Here is a 15,862-nt window from a genome sequence, read left to right as displayed (position 1 = left end):
CACTGGGTAACTTTGGGGGAGTCTCTCTCAGCCCAACTTAATTCACAAGTTATTATTTTGGGGAAAAAATAGAATTGGAATTTGGTGTAAGCTATCTTTTGCTTCTAGAAGAAAAGTGGAATATAATTAAGATATTAACAAAATAAAAATAGAAAACATGCAACTCTGCGTGCATTAAATAAATAGCTTCCCTTATTTTTTCCCCAAATGAAATTATATTCTGTATCAATAAAAAATAAATCTAATAAAATAGTTTTCCTATAGCATGGGAAATCATTTATGTTTGTAACTGCTGATTTCTAGCACACATAAATAATGTTGGGGTGTTGTTGGATTTTGTATATTTCTGTTCCACCATGGTAGATTGTGGTGATGCAATTATACTTGCAGAATTGCAACATGGTTCAGAGATAATCCGTATCTGAAAATCTGCGACTTCTGGAGGAAGAAATGGCAGAATGAAGATGGCTCTGCAAAAAGCAGTGCCGATGACCACAACAAAAAATGAAGAGAGGACAAAGAGGGGATGGAAGATCACCCACAAGTGCTCCAGACAGTTGCTTCTCATGAGAAGACTGGAAGATAGCAGTCTCCAGTGGATTTTGAGCCCTGGGAGACAAGGAAATAGCCATCTTACTCAAACCACAGTCAGCACCTTTAAAAAGACACTAAGTTCACATACTTCCTTTTCTAATCACATTTCTAAATTGCTTGTTAAATACTTTTCAGCTATTAGAAACCTTTGGATTGACCAGTCTGAAAACACTGGGTGAGTCTTCCTTCAATCCTTAATGAAAGAAAAATTTAACTATAAGCTTAAGAATTAAAAAAAATGAAAATAAAATAAACAGCAAAAACCTTAAAGCCAGCTGGGAGACTTTGGGCCAGTCACTCTCTCTCAGCCCAAACTGCCTCACATGGCTGTCGTTGTGGGGAAAGTAGGAGGAGGGAGCAGTATTGGGTATGTTCACCGCCTTGAGTTATTTGTAAAAATAATAAAGGCAGGATATGAAAATATTTTTTAAAAATCTAATTAAGACTTTGATTTTAGAAAGTTATAAATGGATTAAGGGTTAAGATAAATTTGAAATATGATTTGGAATTAATTATAAAGAATCCTTCCTGTAGGAAAGTCTAATGGTTTTGATTTAAAAAAAAAATCATAAGATAAGATTTTAAAAATTCGATGCTAAAGGAACTAAAGATTTAAATTAAAAGAGAAGAACACACAAACTTGACCAGCAGTTACAGAATGGTGCAAAATATTCTAACACTGGAAATATTGAAGGATATTTTTGAAAAATGGAGTAAAAAGATAATATTAACAATGTCAACAGTGATATCTACCTGTATGGATAGACTGTTTCTAAAAGGAGTTATGGAAGAGGAACAAGTTTTACCTGACAAGACAGAAACTGAGTTGAAAATGGATTTACAAATGACAGACAAGAATGGCATGGAAAAAGATGTTACACTGGACATACAAAAGAAATGGGCTGATGTTTTAATAATTAAATGGGACATGCAAACAATAAACCAAGAGAGTGACCTGGATTCCCCCCCCCCTTCCCCATATTGGACTTACAAAAGAGACTTGTTAAAGCTTTGAAGAATCTTGTGAGAAGGGATAAAGAAGATATTAAAAGAAATCAAGTTCTGTGACATTATTTGAATAGACTAAAGATTAAGATTGTTAGAAGTAAAGGAAGGAATATAAAGTTGGCTTATTTGATCAAGGTTAATATAGATATGTTGTTATTTCTGGTAACCCTTAATGGAGTTTTGCTAACACCAGGACTGAAATGATGATGCTTTATGAATTTCTTTATAGGTAAGAGATGGGATATGGGAAGAAGGGATCATTTGCTGCAATTTAAGAGGAGGAGAGAAGTTATTAAAATTGTTTATACTTGTTGTCATGAAGGTTGGAAGTCACTTCTTTATATATTTCTTTTCTTTTTCTTTACTATATTCTTACTTTTCTTACTTTTCTTTTTTTCTTTCTATTTTTTATGTCTTTTCTTTTCTTTTCCCTTTGCACCTTGTACTCTTTCTTTCTATTTTTCTACCTTTAAGTTTATATTAGTTTTTACTATTGTAGATATAATCTTTAAAAAAATTACTTGAAAAAAAAAAAGAGATAATCCATATCTGATTTAGAACTGATATTTGAAATGTGCTCATTTAGCATAGTAAAAGAAGGTCCTGGGCAACGGTATATCTTCTGTTGACTCAGTTTGTGGCTGGATAGAATAGATTATTGCTGTTATGCCCCACAGAGTTATGCACTGATTTAAACAGATAGATTTCTTGATTTATAACAGAGAAATGATGTACAATAAACTATTTCCCTTGTTACAATTTTTGCAAGATATCCAACTAAGAATAAAACTGATTCTTTACACGAGTTCCTATATCTGAGATAACACATTTAATGTATTGTTTTCGTTAAAGGATGACACTTGTATTGGTAGGATGTTTGAGAAAATGAAGCATAATCCAATATCATACTATGGGTAGTACCTAGACCGTAATGAGTTTTCGCTTTATGATGCATATGATGTCCTGCAGTGCATTTGGTTATAAAAATGATACCTATCTCTATCTGGAAGAATTGCATCTGGAGGAATAGTGATAAATCAGTTTCTTAAATCAAATTCTTTACTACTCCATTTCTAAATAATCTACATTAATGTACAATCATTTTTCATATTGTTATCTCTAAATGGCTTGTTAATGTAGGGCTTTTCTTAAAATAAGGAATATTATGAAATATAAATGTGGTCAACACTTTCTCTTCACTTTGCAGTTTTTCAAAAGTTCTTCATTTTTAACAGTCAGTGAGTAGCAGAATGTTTGTCCAACAAGATGTACTGAATTGTAAAATCTGTTCAACACATTGAGTCATACAATACTGAGTGGAATAGATTATAAGTGAATATAAGTGCACATAATGCTATTGAACAAAATTTGTCAACCATGTATAGTACACCCCAGGCATGTCTACTCAGATTAGTAGATCCCATTTACTTTAGTAGAGTTTTCGAAAAGCCTGATAACAACAAAGCCATCTATTTAATTTAATCAGTTTCACAAAATGCCTGTAATGTTTTGCTCCACCTTTTATCCATACAGTAGATATTTTATGATTTACTCTAATTATAATATGGAATTATTTGGTTTGATAGTAAGATGACAATTTTAGTCCTCTGCCTAAATGTATAAAGTGGTGGAATAAATAATAATAATAATAATAATAATAATAATAATTATTATTATTATTATTATTATTATTTTAATTATTTGTAGTTAAAATACTTTTCTAAATTCTGTAACCACACATGGCAGCACTAAATCAATATAATCTTGGTTATCTGTACAAGATAGAAGGAGATATTGAGTACATTTGTGAGATGGTCTTTTATACTGCATAATCAATTTTAGGAAAAAATAATAAGCAAGATTTGTGCAAATAGAAAAGCAGACAACCCAAAGACACTTTTTGAAGTTTTCAGTGTTACTAAGATTGAACTGCACAAAAGACATTGATAAGCCCACATAGGAAAAATCTTCAGTCCCTCAGCAGTTCCAAACCTGTCTAGACATAGAGATCTGTAGGCTCTCCTAGGAATGTTCCATTCTCATGGCATCATCTCTAGGGCATGCAGGAGAGGGCTTTCTTCACTTCTATCACTTCCTGGCTATGGAGTGTCTGTGTGTGTGTGTGTTTCCCCATTTCAGGAGATGTGTTTGATCACTAGTCTCTAATTTTAGTAAATATGTAAAGGCAGATTATTTTGCCAGGCTTTTTAGAGTCAAGTCTGTCTGTCTGTCTGTCTATCTATCTATCTATTTCTGAATATGTGTTGTTTAAAACCACTGGTCATCTTCAGGGTTTATCTTGATGGCTGAAAATAAAGGAGGAAAAAGAATAAATGCAATGAATAATGGGTATCTTCTAAATTCTATAGTGTTTATAATGTGTAGGTTTAGATAAATGTTTTACTAGGGATTCCTGTATTATTGAAAGAAAAAAGAAAAAAAATACAACTTAAGCTTTTGGAATGTCATATAATAGAGTTCATATTCTTCCATACATGCAGCAGTCATCTGATTTTCATCACCTGTGTTATCAAAATACTAAATTTCCCTCCTTTAGTGTTACTTTTGAGCTTTGAAAACACTTCAACTATTCCTGTTTGGATGTCTAAAAAATAATTGGGCCAAATTAGATACAAACAAAACAAGCAGTGGTAAAACTATTATCTAGATTCACATTACCTTAGACACGAAGTTATCCTGAGATCTATCTCAGTTCAGAATCTGCTTTTCAGGATTTTGCTAAACCATTCTTGACAATCTAGCCTTTCTTTAATTACATTCAACACAGAGAGAGATTTAGCAAACTGCTATATACATTGGGACACTAGTTAACACAAACATACATTTTGTGACTTTCCTTTATTCTAAAGTATTTTAAATTGTTAAGATGTTCACCTGGCCTTGCTACATGTCAGGGAATGATACTAACTTGCACAAAGAAAATCACATTCTGATTATTTTTGTGGAATTATTCTTTTTATGACAAAGATGGATAAAAATTATAACATTTGTTTTAAGAGCAACCTGTTCTAATAGGATTTTAAAAAGTATTTTCCCCCCTACTGGAATAATATAAAGCAACAGGAACTCACTGAACAAGCCTCTGGGAAGATAAAGATATTGACCTACGCTTATAACTGTTAATATAATGCAGTTTATTTTTCCTTTTTATGTCCTCCCCAGGCAGCCAAGGCCAGTTTCCACTCACACAGAATGTTACAGTTATTGAGGGTGAAACAGCAACATTGACCTGTAGAGTTGATCAAAATGATAACACCTCCCTCCAGTGGTCGAATCCAGCTCAACAAACTTTATACTTTGATGACAAGAAAGGTGAATATATTTATGTTTGTGTTCAACTGATTATTTAAGTAATGATAATGTTATTGTTACATAATGCTTGCATTCTCTATATTCTGTTTTACCTTAGCCTCAAGCTGAAAAAGTGTGTAATTTGAACCCAATTGTTCAATTATAAAATTATAGAATATTAATATTAATTTGAAAAGAAAGAACTTTAATTGTTTCATTTCTTTTTCTCTCTATTTTTACTGCTGACTAAAGGTATGGATATAAGCTGTGATCAGTATGGGTAACAGCAGAGGATTAAGATTATAAGTGTGGTTAAGCAGTTAATACAGGTCCAAAATTTGCATGGTTAAGCAGGTTTACAGGTCCAAAATTTCCCTTGCCATGGGTGTCCATGCAAGGGAAAGGGTACAAATGACAAGATGTGTGTGATGATATCACAATGCAAATATTGCAACTTATGTACTTGTGTCAGATATTATTCAGGTGCATAATCATGGTAGTTACATTATGATGTAATTGAGCATGCTATGAATTTATACCCAAGAAAATAGCAAGCAGCTACACTGGGTTGATCATCTGTGATGGGCATCAGAAGAAATTGGCTTTCTTGGTCATTTTACTAACTACCACTCCTGCGTTATGGAAATTGAGAGAACAAAAAATCCATGTCTTGAGTCTACATCTGGTGCCTGATCTGAGGAAAGAGTGAGTTGGGGAAAGAATGAAAGAAGCCAATGTGAGGAAAGGAAAAATAGGAGAAGAGTGGGAAAGAGGAGGAGGAGGAGGAAGAAGAAGAAGGAGGGGAAGGGGGAGGGGAGGAGGAGGAGGAGAAATAGAAAATAGATGGGTGTATGTGTGATATAGATAGAAAGTGACAGATTCTCTCTCACACACAAGTTTATCCGCAGAAGAATGCAATCCTTGGCATATAGATATTCTCTACCCCTGCCTTTGATAACAGTATGCCTCTTTATGTTCCTTCTCCCAACCAATACAATTTTGTCTCCAAATGTATGTATTGTTTATTACATGTTTCTTTATTTAAACCTATTCATTCTAATAGTCAGTCTAAGTAGGAAATTAACTCTCTACCAAATCTCACTCACCAATTGTGGAAAACCCATTCGGAGGTGGGGGGCGGGAATGGCAGTTTTCATGTCTTTGGAGAGGAGGAGAAGAATTTCTGAACTGATGAGAAGGTTTATTTTAGTTTATTTTTAATAATTTGTTACGAGATGTCAAAGGAATATTTTTCTTGTATCTTTAAAAATGTCATCCAGGAGGCTTTGCAGAGCACTGTATTTACACTCATACACAAATATGTAAACACAGATAAGTATGCTTTCTAGCCACTTACACTGTAAGTTACTAGGGCAATACCAATGCACCCACTTAATATATTATCATTTTTCTAAAATTATCCCCCCCTAATTTTTTTAATATAAAATTTATTCTTGACCACATGCCCTACAATATGTGTAACAGAACTAATTAAAACATATAGTTTTATAGTAATTAATATTATGTCATGATGTCCGCCCTCTGGAACAGCATCCCAGCCCCACCCTGCTATCCTTGAGGACCTGTTTTGTTTTGCTTTCCCATGCCCTGGGATAGGTTGAGTCCATTTCCTCCTGGATTGAGTTCTGTCAGAATGGTTTATGGTGCATGTCTGTTCCCCGTTTGATCATCTTTTATTAGGGGGCTGTTTTTGCTTTTAATTTGTATGCCACACAAAGTTACTATTGAGTTGGGAAGCCTTAGAAATCTAATAATTCTCTTCTCTCTTCTCTCTTCTCTCTTCTCTTCTCTCTTCTCTTCTCTCTTTTCTTTCTCTTGAATTCTAAATATAAGCCTTATATCTTAATAGCTGCCTTATAATTGCATTTATTTATTTATTTAATTAATTGCATTTATTATGGCCACCCACTCCAATAGCCTATGGGTAGCTTGCAATATCAAAATACATAATTAAAACAACTAAAAACAAGAAGCAAAGTGTGGCAGCCCAGACTAAAACAACAATAACAATAAAAACACGACAGGGATTCCACAGACATATTAACAGAGCCAGATCTTAAGAGCCTTCTGGAACCCCAAGAGAGTGGCTGCCATCTGTAACTTGGGGGGATGCTGTTCCAGAGGGCAGGGGCAGAGCCAGAGGAGGCACACTTCCTTATCCCCACAAGATGACCACATTTAGTTGAGAGGACCTGGAATACCTCCACTGTGGAAACATACTGGATAGGTAGAAACAATGGGAAATAGGCAGTCCCTCAAATAACCAGGCTCCATTTTGAACCCTGACCAAATCTTGAATGGGAAAAAAAAAAAACCTAAGTTTTGTTTGCTTGTTTGTTTGTTCTAGTAGATATTTAAGAACATTACTAGGAGGAAATGCAGAAAAAGAATCAGAAAAGCAGAAAGAAAAAAGGAAAACAGATGTATAAGCTGTATAAAATTAAATTAAAATTTCAAGGTAACATTAGATCATTGTTGCACACTAAAGGTTCTTGTGTTAATTTAAGATTTCAAAAACATTATTAAGATCAAATTAATATTCAATAATTAACTAAAGTGGCCAATATAAAACACTAGGTTTGATATGTTAAATAAAAGAAAACAACTATTACTTAAAAGAAATAGATTTATATTTTATCTTGTTTTGATTGCACTGAGGACGAGAATAAAGCAGCCTGAATTTGCCTCTGTCTATCAGGTCTAAAACTTACTTCCAATACATTATTTTTTAGGTAGAATAAGCCTGGCAAAATTCTGAAATAAAATATGCAGATATGGATTTTGGTGAATCCCTAATTTGGGTGGTCACTTCTAAATCTCAGTAATTAATTTTATATCAGTGTTAAAAAAAAATAGAATGTTCAATAAACATTTTGTCCTTTGAACAAAATACCTTGCAGAAAGACGGTGAGAAACAAGTATAACTAATCATGTTACTGCAAGTGTTCAATATTTATTTAGAAGATTTATACAGCTGCATAACTCATATAATTGTGACTCTGGGTAGCTTGCATCAAATACCCCCTCACAAACAACATTGGAACTACAATATCATCAAAAACAAAACAAAAACAAAATCAGGCTTTTAAAAGATTTCCTAGAGGATAAAAAAGTCAGGGCTATCCTAATCTAGGGGGAGGCTATACCAAAGGGCAGGTACCACATCAGAAGTGAGGCATCCTAAGTCCCATCAAATAGCATTGTCTTAAGGATGAACCTAATGCATGTCTGACCTATAAGAACATGTAGGGTGGGCAGAAATAACTGGGGACAGGTGGTCCTGCATGTAACCCAATCCGGTGCTTTGTTGGTGATAACCAGCACCATAAACTGCATTCAGAAGCCTATTGGGAGCCAGTGCAGCTCACAAAGTAGTGGTGTTATATGGAGAATTCTTGTAATGGAATGTGGAATCACATAAACCAGATAGGAATCACAACCAGATGAGCTCATTCTACTTTATTGTAATGCAACATTCAGGCAGTAACAGAGCCAGGGGGTGGGAGGAGAATTGTGTTTTCAGACTTGCAAGATTCTGTCAATATAGCATTACACTGTCAGCCTCTCTTTGTCCAGTGTCCCAAGGTCTTTCCCACATTTCATTACAATACTATGGCGTTAATAACTACTTGTGCTGTTGCATTCTGGGTGAATTGCAGCTTCTGGGTGGTCTTACAGGGCAGTCCCACGTAGAGTGTATGGCAATAGCGACCAACTGGATTTGAGTAAAGCATACATTACCATGAGCAGGGCCGCCTGATCCAGGAATAGATACAATTGGCACACAAGATGGACTTGTGGAAAGGCCCTCCTGGCCACAGCTGCCATCTTCTCCTTGAGCAGGCCCCATGATCCCAGTAGGACCCCCAACTGCACAAAAGTTCTGAATGGGGGAGTGCATTTTCCTCCAGAACCAGTGGTGGAAAATCTTTAGTTCCAGGTTCAGAGGCACCCAAAGCCCATAGCCATTCAGTTTTGCTAGGCTGAAATCAAGGCCTGTTCTTTTTCATCTAGGCCTCCACTGCCTCCAGGCACTAAGAAAAGACCTTGATAACATCACTGACTGCTGATCACTGTTCCCCATGCCATGAATAACCTCAGCCAGCAGCTTCATGTAGATGTTAATCAAAGAGAGAGTAGAGCCCTGAAGCTTCTCACAAAACAGGTGTCCAGGAGTCCCCCTTCACAATGCTGACTAGAACCAACTGTGGAAGAAGGCAAAAAACCACCACAACACTGTGCCTCTTCCAATCCCCTGAGCAAAAAGGATAGCAGGGGCGATTTTGTACTTTGAACAAAATACCCGGCAAAAGGACAGTGTAAAGCAAGTATAATTAAGCATATTAATGCAAGTGTTCAATATCTATTTATTTAGAAGATTAGTTTACTGTGCAGCTCACATAATCATGGCTCTTAGTGGTTTACATGAAATAACCTATCCCCAAATAATATTGCAACTAAAAACCATGCCAATCATATGACACCTTCCCGGACCATGTGATTTAAAACACACGTGGTCACACTGATAGCCCCAAAGATCCTGTCCACTTTGTCAGGTCTAACAGGCTCAAACATATCCCAGATATTTTTATTCTTTAACTTAACAAGAAGAAAGAATAACTTTACTCTTCAGATCTAAGGTTAATCCTCCCTGCAAATGCTGCCCCTCAGCTCCTCCTTGCCCAGAAAAGATTGGGTCACTTTGAGCAAGGAGACTGGCTAGCAATCACTGAGGTACTGAATGAGGTAATCCTTTTGAAAGGCTCTTACCAGTATTGTCAATTATCATAAATAAATATGAGATTTAATATACTAATGTACCTGTATGTGTCTAAGTAGTGATGCAAAATTGAGAAAACATGAAACTTGTTTTCCTTATACTTTCACAGTATGTTAATGTTTTACCCTTAAAGGGATATGGGGAATGGGGAATGAGATTAACTGTCCTCCCATCCTGTTTTTCCCAGAAAAATCACAAACACTTAAGGTTTAGTTTGTACCAGTTAATTTCTTGATTAAATATTTGGCACTATTTTAAGTGGTATTGAGACACAGAAAAAGAAAATGTAGGAACTTAACACATAGCTACAGTGAAGAATTGGTCTCAGAAAACAGATATTGTCAGTGGGACTAGCACAATGTTGATGCAATTCCATTAAAGATATTAAGACCAAGACCTAATGCCTCTGTGCCTTCAACATGTAAGCCTAATATGTACAGATCTGAGTAGTCCTTAATTTTCTGGTAGTGCTCATTCACTGAATTTTGTGCCATACCATTATATGTGAGTAGTAGTTTGCAGACAGTCATCCCTTTGCAGTTCACCAAAAATAATGATTTGCAAGTGCAACTTCAGGTTTCCAATGCCACCCATGCACAACTTTGCACCTTATTAACATGCAAGTAAAACTTCAATGCTTCAGATTTAACTAATCCATTTCATGCTATAAATGTTCCCCAGAATGTGCTTTTCATGAGCTCCAAACAAACCTAGGAATATTTAAGATTAGCATCTACATCAATATCTTTAATATAAATAATGTCTGAATAGAATAAAATTGGAAGAAAGTGTAAAAGTAAACTTATGATAAAAATATTGGTAGAATACTTACAAGTATAGTATCAAAATTAAACAATTTGATTAATTTTGAGTATATATTAATTAGGGTTTTTTGGTAGGATATAATTACTGTATATTGCTTATTTTTATATTTTATCATTGTACTATTGTGAGAATAGCTAACAGAATAGAATGGTGAGTCATGATGTATTAACAAAATATGACAGCAATTTGTGTTCTGTTTGCATCTGGTGTTTGTGGAACAGAACACCAATGAAAGTGAATGTTAGGAAATAGTAATGGTTTATTGAATGTGAAAATATGCCCTGTCTGATGATTAAAAGCTTTGGGTTTTCACAATATCTATGTACTCATCTCATAACCAATCCATTTTTTTTTCTTTTCAAAATTTTAAAACCTTTAACGTGTTTGTGAATGGCCCCAAGTCCATATATCAATTGCAAATAAATAGTAGGAAGAACTATATAACAGTCATAAAGACTTTACAGTAGCTTAATTCTGTGGTTGTTGTAATGGAAATGATCATGTAACCCACTCTAGATGAGTGTTCCAGATTACCCATGCTAATTGATGTCACAATTGTGGACACTGGCATCTTGAAGGCATGGTGTGGTTTTCATGACTCCCTGCGGAGAAAAAGATACACACACATAGCTTATATTAATAGGCTTTATACACAATGCCTGTAGGGAATCAATATGTTTTGACTCACAATGGTTGGTTTTAGAACTTAACTGGAGTACTTACATGTTGAACATAATAACAGCTATGCAGGGTTCCTATTTATTCACAAGACAGATAATAGTTAACCAATAATAGTCAACCAGATCAAGCTAGATTTGAATTTTGAGTCCAATGATACATAAACACATTGTATTTGTTAGTCTTTTGTTTTAATCAGTAGGACTGCCAAGGGAATTACTGTCAAACTTTTAAAATACGAATATATTTCCATTTTAGATTGTTTTAGATCTATTAAAGCTGGAAAATAAATATTTTTGTTCTGAAGAAGAAATTTACTTTTACTTATTGAGCAAAATAATGATGATTATAGCTATTAAATAAAATGCGAAAAGATTTTAGATGGACCATCTGGAAAAGATCACAACAATATTTTTCTTCCTTAATTTATAAACATGGTAATGAGAACAATGAGTAAGAGAGATTCAGTTCACATCCTTCAGTTTCATTGCATGACACTGAAATATTGGAGCCAAATTGGTCAGTTATTTATATATTGTACTACAGATTTTAAATAGTGCCAAATGAAATAAAATCAACAAAAACTGAAGAGGAAAATAACTGTTCAACATTTTGTTGTATCTTGAAAATCCATTTTAGATAGGAGACATGTCCCAATGGTTAACAAAAGTATGGTATTCAAATATGTTTCTCTCTCTCTTAGACTAACATTTCCTGATTCCTATTTACATTACAAATATTTGTAGAAATATTTTACATATCAATATAAAAATATTTTATTAAAAATTGGACATGCTGTTGTAATCAATTTTTACAACCTGGTGTTACAATGAGAATTTCTTCTGGTGTATGTATGTGTGTGTGTGTGTGTGTGTGTGTGTGTATACATGTATGCATATATATGTATATATATTTTCCCCCTCAATATTTTCCTTCAGTTTAGTGGAAAAGATTTAAAAAAAAAAAAATTCCCCCCCCCCATAGGAAAAGGAAAATTTAGATAAATTAATCACTAGGAAGTTTGCATAAATATCAGATCGTCATCGCACAACATTGTATAGAGGGTTGGAATCTCTCTGGCTTCCTGTGAGTCATTTAAATTAATCACAAAGCATAACTTTTGCCAGATCAGGAAGTGACAGCAGCTAGGGAGCTGCAAAGTAGTAAAATATCTAATGTATAATGAAAACAAGGTAGAAAAACAGGGGAAGAAATCTTTTCAAAAAGTGAAAGATAGAATTTCATAGAATTAATTTGAAATACTCTAATAATTAGGTAACTTTTAAAAATACTTAGGTTACTTTGTATTTTTAGTGTTAAAATATGTCTTATGTAGAAAATAAAATTTATATGTCAGTGGCTTATTGCTAGGATAATGAATGTTGTAAGAAATTCAGCACCTATAGATTGTCAGACCATTAGGAAAAGCATATTCACAAATAATATATATTTCAAAATATATAAAATTATGAATTAAATATACAGTTGGATTGTAATTAAAACTAATGCCTGTAACATAGTTTATTTTTCCATCAAGTAAAACAAATTTACTAATTTGCAAGGAAAATAGTAAAGTACAGGAGATTGTGTGATTCTTTAGATGAAGTGGGAATGATTTCACTGCTGAAAATCTTCTAAATTTGCATTGAGGGAAATTGAAAAATACAGTGGATAAGATGGAGCTGTGATTTAGATAAACGAACTAACTTTTGTCCTTTGTCCTCATATATTCATATATTATCACTCCAGGTCCTCTTTCTTAACAATACCTCCAAATGGTATTTTCCTAGAAATATTCTGTTAGTGTGCAAGTCCAGGAAAAAGCGTAGCTTCCTTAATGAGCTACTGACAGGTATAGTGAACACACCTATTATTAGAACACCTTTTCCACTTCATTTCTGCAGAGTTGCACATCCCTATTTCCTGTGTTCCTTATTTAGAAGAAAAGAAACTCCAGTTTACATCTCAAGGACCATAGCTGAAAACAGTATGTGTCTTGCCTCTTATATTAACTTGTCATGGTTGAAGAGACAATATACAAATCATAAGTCTTTGTATTTCTGTTAGCCCTGTGAGGCAGTCCAGGCAAGAAGCACAGCCAGGAGTACTAGCTCTATCTTTATTGTAAGGTTACGTTAACAGAATCTTGCAAGACTGAAAGAATTTCTCCCCTCCTTTCCTTTTATTCTCTGGAAAACTAAAGAAGGTTCCTTCTGAAATATTTCCCATGCCATCCCCCCTTCTGTCAGCTGAGACATCTTTTACATGCCAGTTGTCCCATCTGTGGCTCTCTCTCTCCTGGCTCCCAGGGTCATTCCCACATACCATTACAATTTCCCACCTTACTTTCTTCTATTTAAATTATTTGCTGGAAGACAGATTCTCAATGTGAAAAATGTGTGGTGTATTCCAATTCCTAAGACTAAAACAGTGACCATGTGTTGCAGGAATTCTCCAAGTCAGACTTCCTTTCGTAAAGAGGGGAAAAAAAACAACTCTTTCCTTGTCTTATTAAGTATATGAATGAAAATGACATGTTACTGAAGTGATGCAAAATATATTTTACATCTACTGGTTTATATGTCCAAGTAAAGAGCAGGATTTAATTTCTCTTAATAAACTATAATTATTCCAGTTGTCTAGATGCTCTAAGCACTTGGAACAAGATAATTAGTACAAGTAAAAAAAAAGAAATCAAAATAAGTTTCCAACAATCTTTTCTAGCATGTGAAAGGATTCCTTTAAAACATATTTATTGTCCTGTCCCAGGCCAAACACTCGCACGCACACACAACAGAGGTGGTTGCAAGTTTTACTGGTAATATTTTAAAACAATGCCCAAGTAGCAGGAACAGCATGAGCACAACACATGTGCAAGTGGGAAAGAAGTTCCAAAAGTCAAGCAGGCTTGCCTTAATAGAGTCCCAAAGTGTCCATATCCAAAGCAGCAGGCAAAAGAATAGTCAGAGTGATTTCTGAAGTTCAAAACATCATAGATGGTTCATCAGCTGGTTTGGGGTCCAAAGTCAAGGCATTCAAGAGTCAAGATTTGAAGCACACAGAGTCTGGGTTAGTGAATGGTTATTGCCAATGGAGAGGTTTAGGTTGCTGCTCTACTTAAGTAGAGCCAGCACTGGTGTTACTCATTATGGGACTGCACAGCTCCCTTCTTGTGAATAGCCTTGCAGAGCACCTTTGCTCTGCTCTCTTCTTTACACAGTGAGCTCTTACAGTGGGGGGAGGCAGGTGATCCAACTCCAATATTTGGAGACCAAAGGCAGCTGCCCCTGTTGGTTACTGGACGACCCTGCTGCAACTGCCTGCAGGTCCTCATCTGGTAACTTGAGTAGGTCGCTCATTGTCAGTCTCATCTGAGTCTGAGCAATCCATGACATTTATTCCTTGAAGTAATATGCAATCAAAACACCCAGGAGTAGGACACAGGCATTAAAATCAGTTGATCTTCATTGTGACCAATGAGCCTGCTCTATATCTTTATTAACATCTCTATCAAATCCCAGTCCATCATAATCAATGAAAAATGTATGTACAATCCCTTTCATGATTCAAGATGAAAAGAAAACGGAAGAGAGGGTATGTGAGGGATATGGGAGCGATTCATAAATATTCTACTGTATTTGCTGTGTGGTGTTTTGTTTCCAAGTGTACTAACATGAGTAGGGGGCATGATATAAAGCGTTAGCATTACTCTAATATAAAGGTGATGGTAATTTTATTAATATTAGACAGAAGTCATAGATTCAACACTGATCAGGGATAGAGATTAAAAAGTAATTTTGAGTTTCTTTTTATAATGCAGTGAAAAAATTTCCCTCAGTATTTAATGAAATATTGGTATAAAATGAAGGATTAAAGGTGCAAACAATAAAACATTGCTCTTTTGAGTTGAAGCAGGGGATTTACAGTTGTGTTGGCTCATTGCTTAATCAGAAGGCAGAAATGCATTCTCACTATGTATTAATTCTTACTAATGAGATATATTATTAACCTATCCCAAATGATATTGTTTTTTCTAATTTTGCTTTTGAAATGGATATGGACTTATTTTAAAAATATTTATTTTATATCTTCCTTTTCCTTGTCTGCATTATCTTATGCTTTGAATATCAATTAATATAAAGGAATATTGTTCCAATTTGCTGCAGATGTTCTCTTTATTTTGAATCATTATAGTATTTTGAATCTTGTCAAATATTTACATCTGTTGCACAATTCATTATTTTTCTATGGCTTTTTTAAGCATCCTTATATAATGTAAGGTTTTCTTATTATTTTCAGTTCTGAGGATTTTTTTTTTAATGAAAAAAAAACTGTATCTTTGTAATTTTCAAAACTATTTTCCAAAAAGCCCTGAGATGTCTGCATTCTGCAACGTGGACAAAAAGGTGTGTGTTTTGCTATTCAAACTGTTTGCTTCCTGTAAGACAACTAATAAGATCAATATACTTCCATTCTGTAAACTATTGAATAGGCCACTGTTTGAACTATGTATGTTTTATGAGGCAGTTGAGGATAAGAGGAGATGTGTATTATTTTAACCTGCTTACTTATGTAAAATAATAAGTCTAATAGCAAATAAGTCTTTTTTGCTTGTTTGTTTACAACCAAGAGATGAGCATTCCT

The 15,862-nt window shown here is 34.4% G+C and overlaps 1 protein-coding gene across 3 annotated transcripts in view; it reads left to right on the top strand.

Annotated features, from left to right (window-relative positions):
* The window catches only part of CADM2 (cell adhesion molecule 2), a 468,972-nt gene that overhangs the window by 285,214 nt on the left and 167,896 nt on the right, over positions 1 to 15,862 (top strand). For all 3 annotated transcript variants that reach the window (XM_088144570.1, XM_088144571.1, XM_088144568.1), the window contains one exon: positions 4,786 to 4,935. In XM_088144570.1, the coding sequence (XP_088000696.1) occupies positions 4,786 to 4,935 (150 nt within the window). The remainder of the gene's footprint in view (positions 1 to 4,785; positions 4,936 to 15,862) is intronic.

The sequence above is a fragment of the Python bivittatus genome, unplaced genomic scaffold (genome assembly GCF_059951505.1).
Source record: "Python bivittatus isolate LINGU-HERP-01145 unplaced genomic scaffold, Pbiv_v1 ctg000350_np1212, whole genome shotgun sequence".
Classification (NCBI taxonomy): domain Eukaryota; kingdom Metazoa; phylum Chordata; class Lepidosauria; order Squamata; family Pythonidae; genus Python; species Python bivittatus.
Note: the sequence above shows the minus strand (reverse complement) of the source record. Positions and strands in the feature narration are given on the sequence as shown.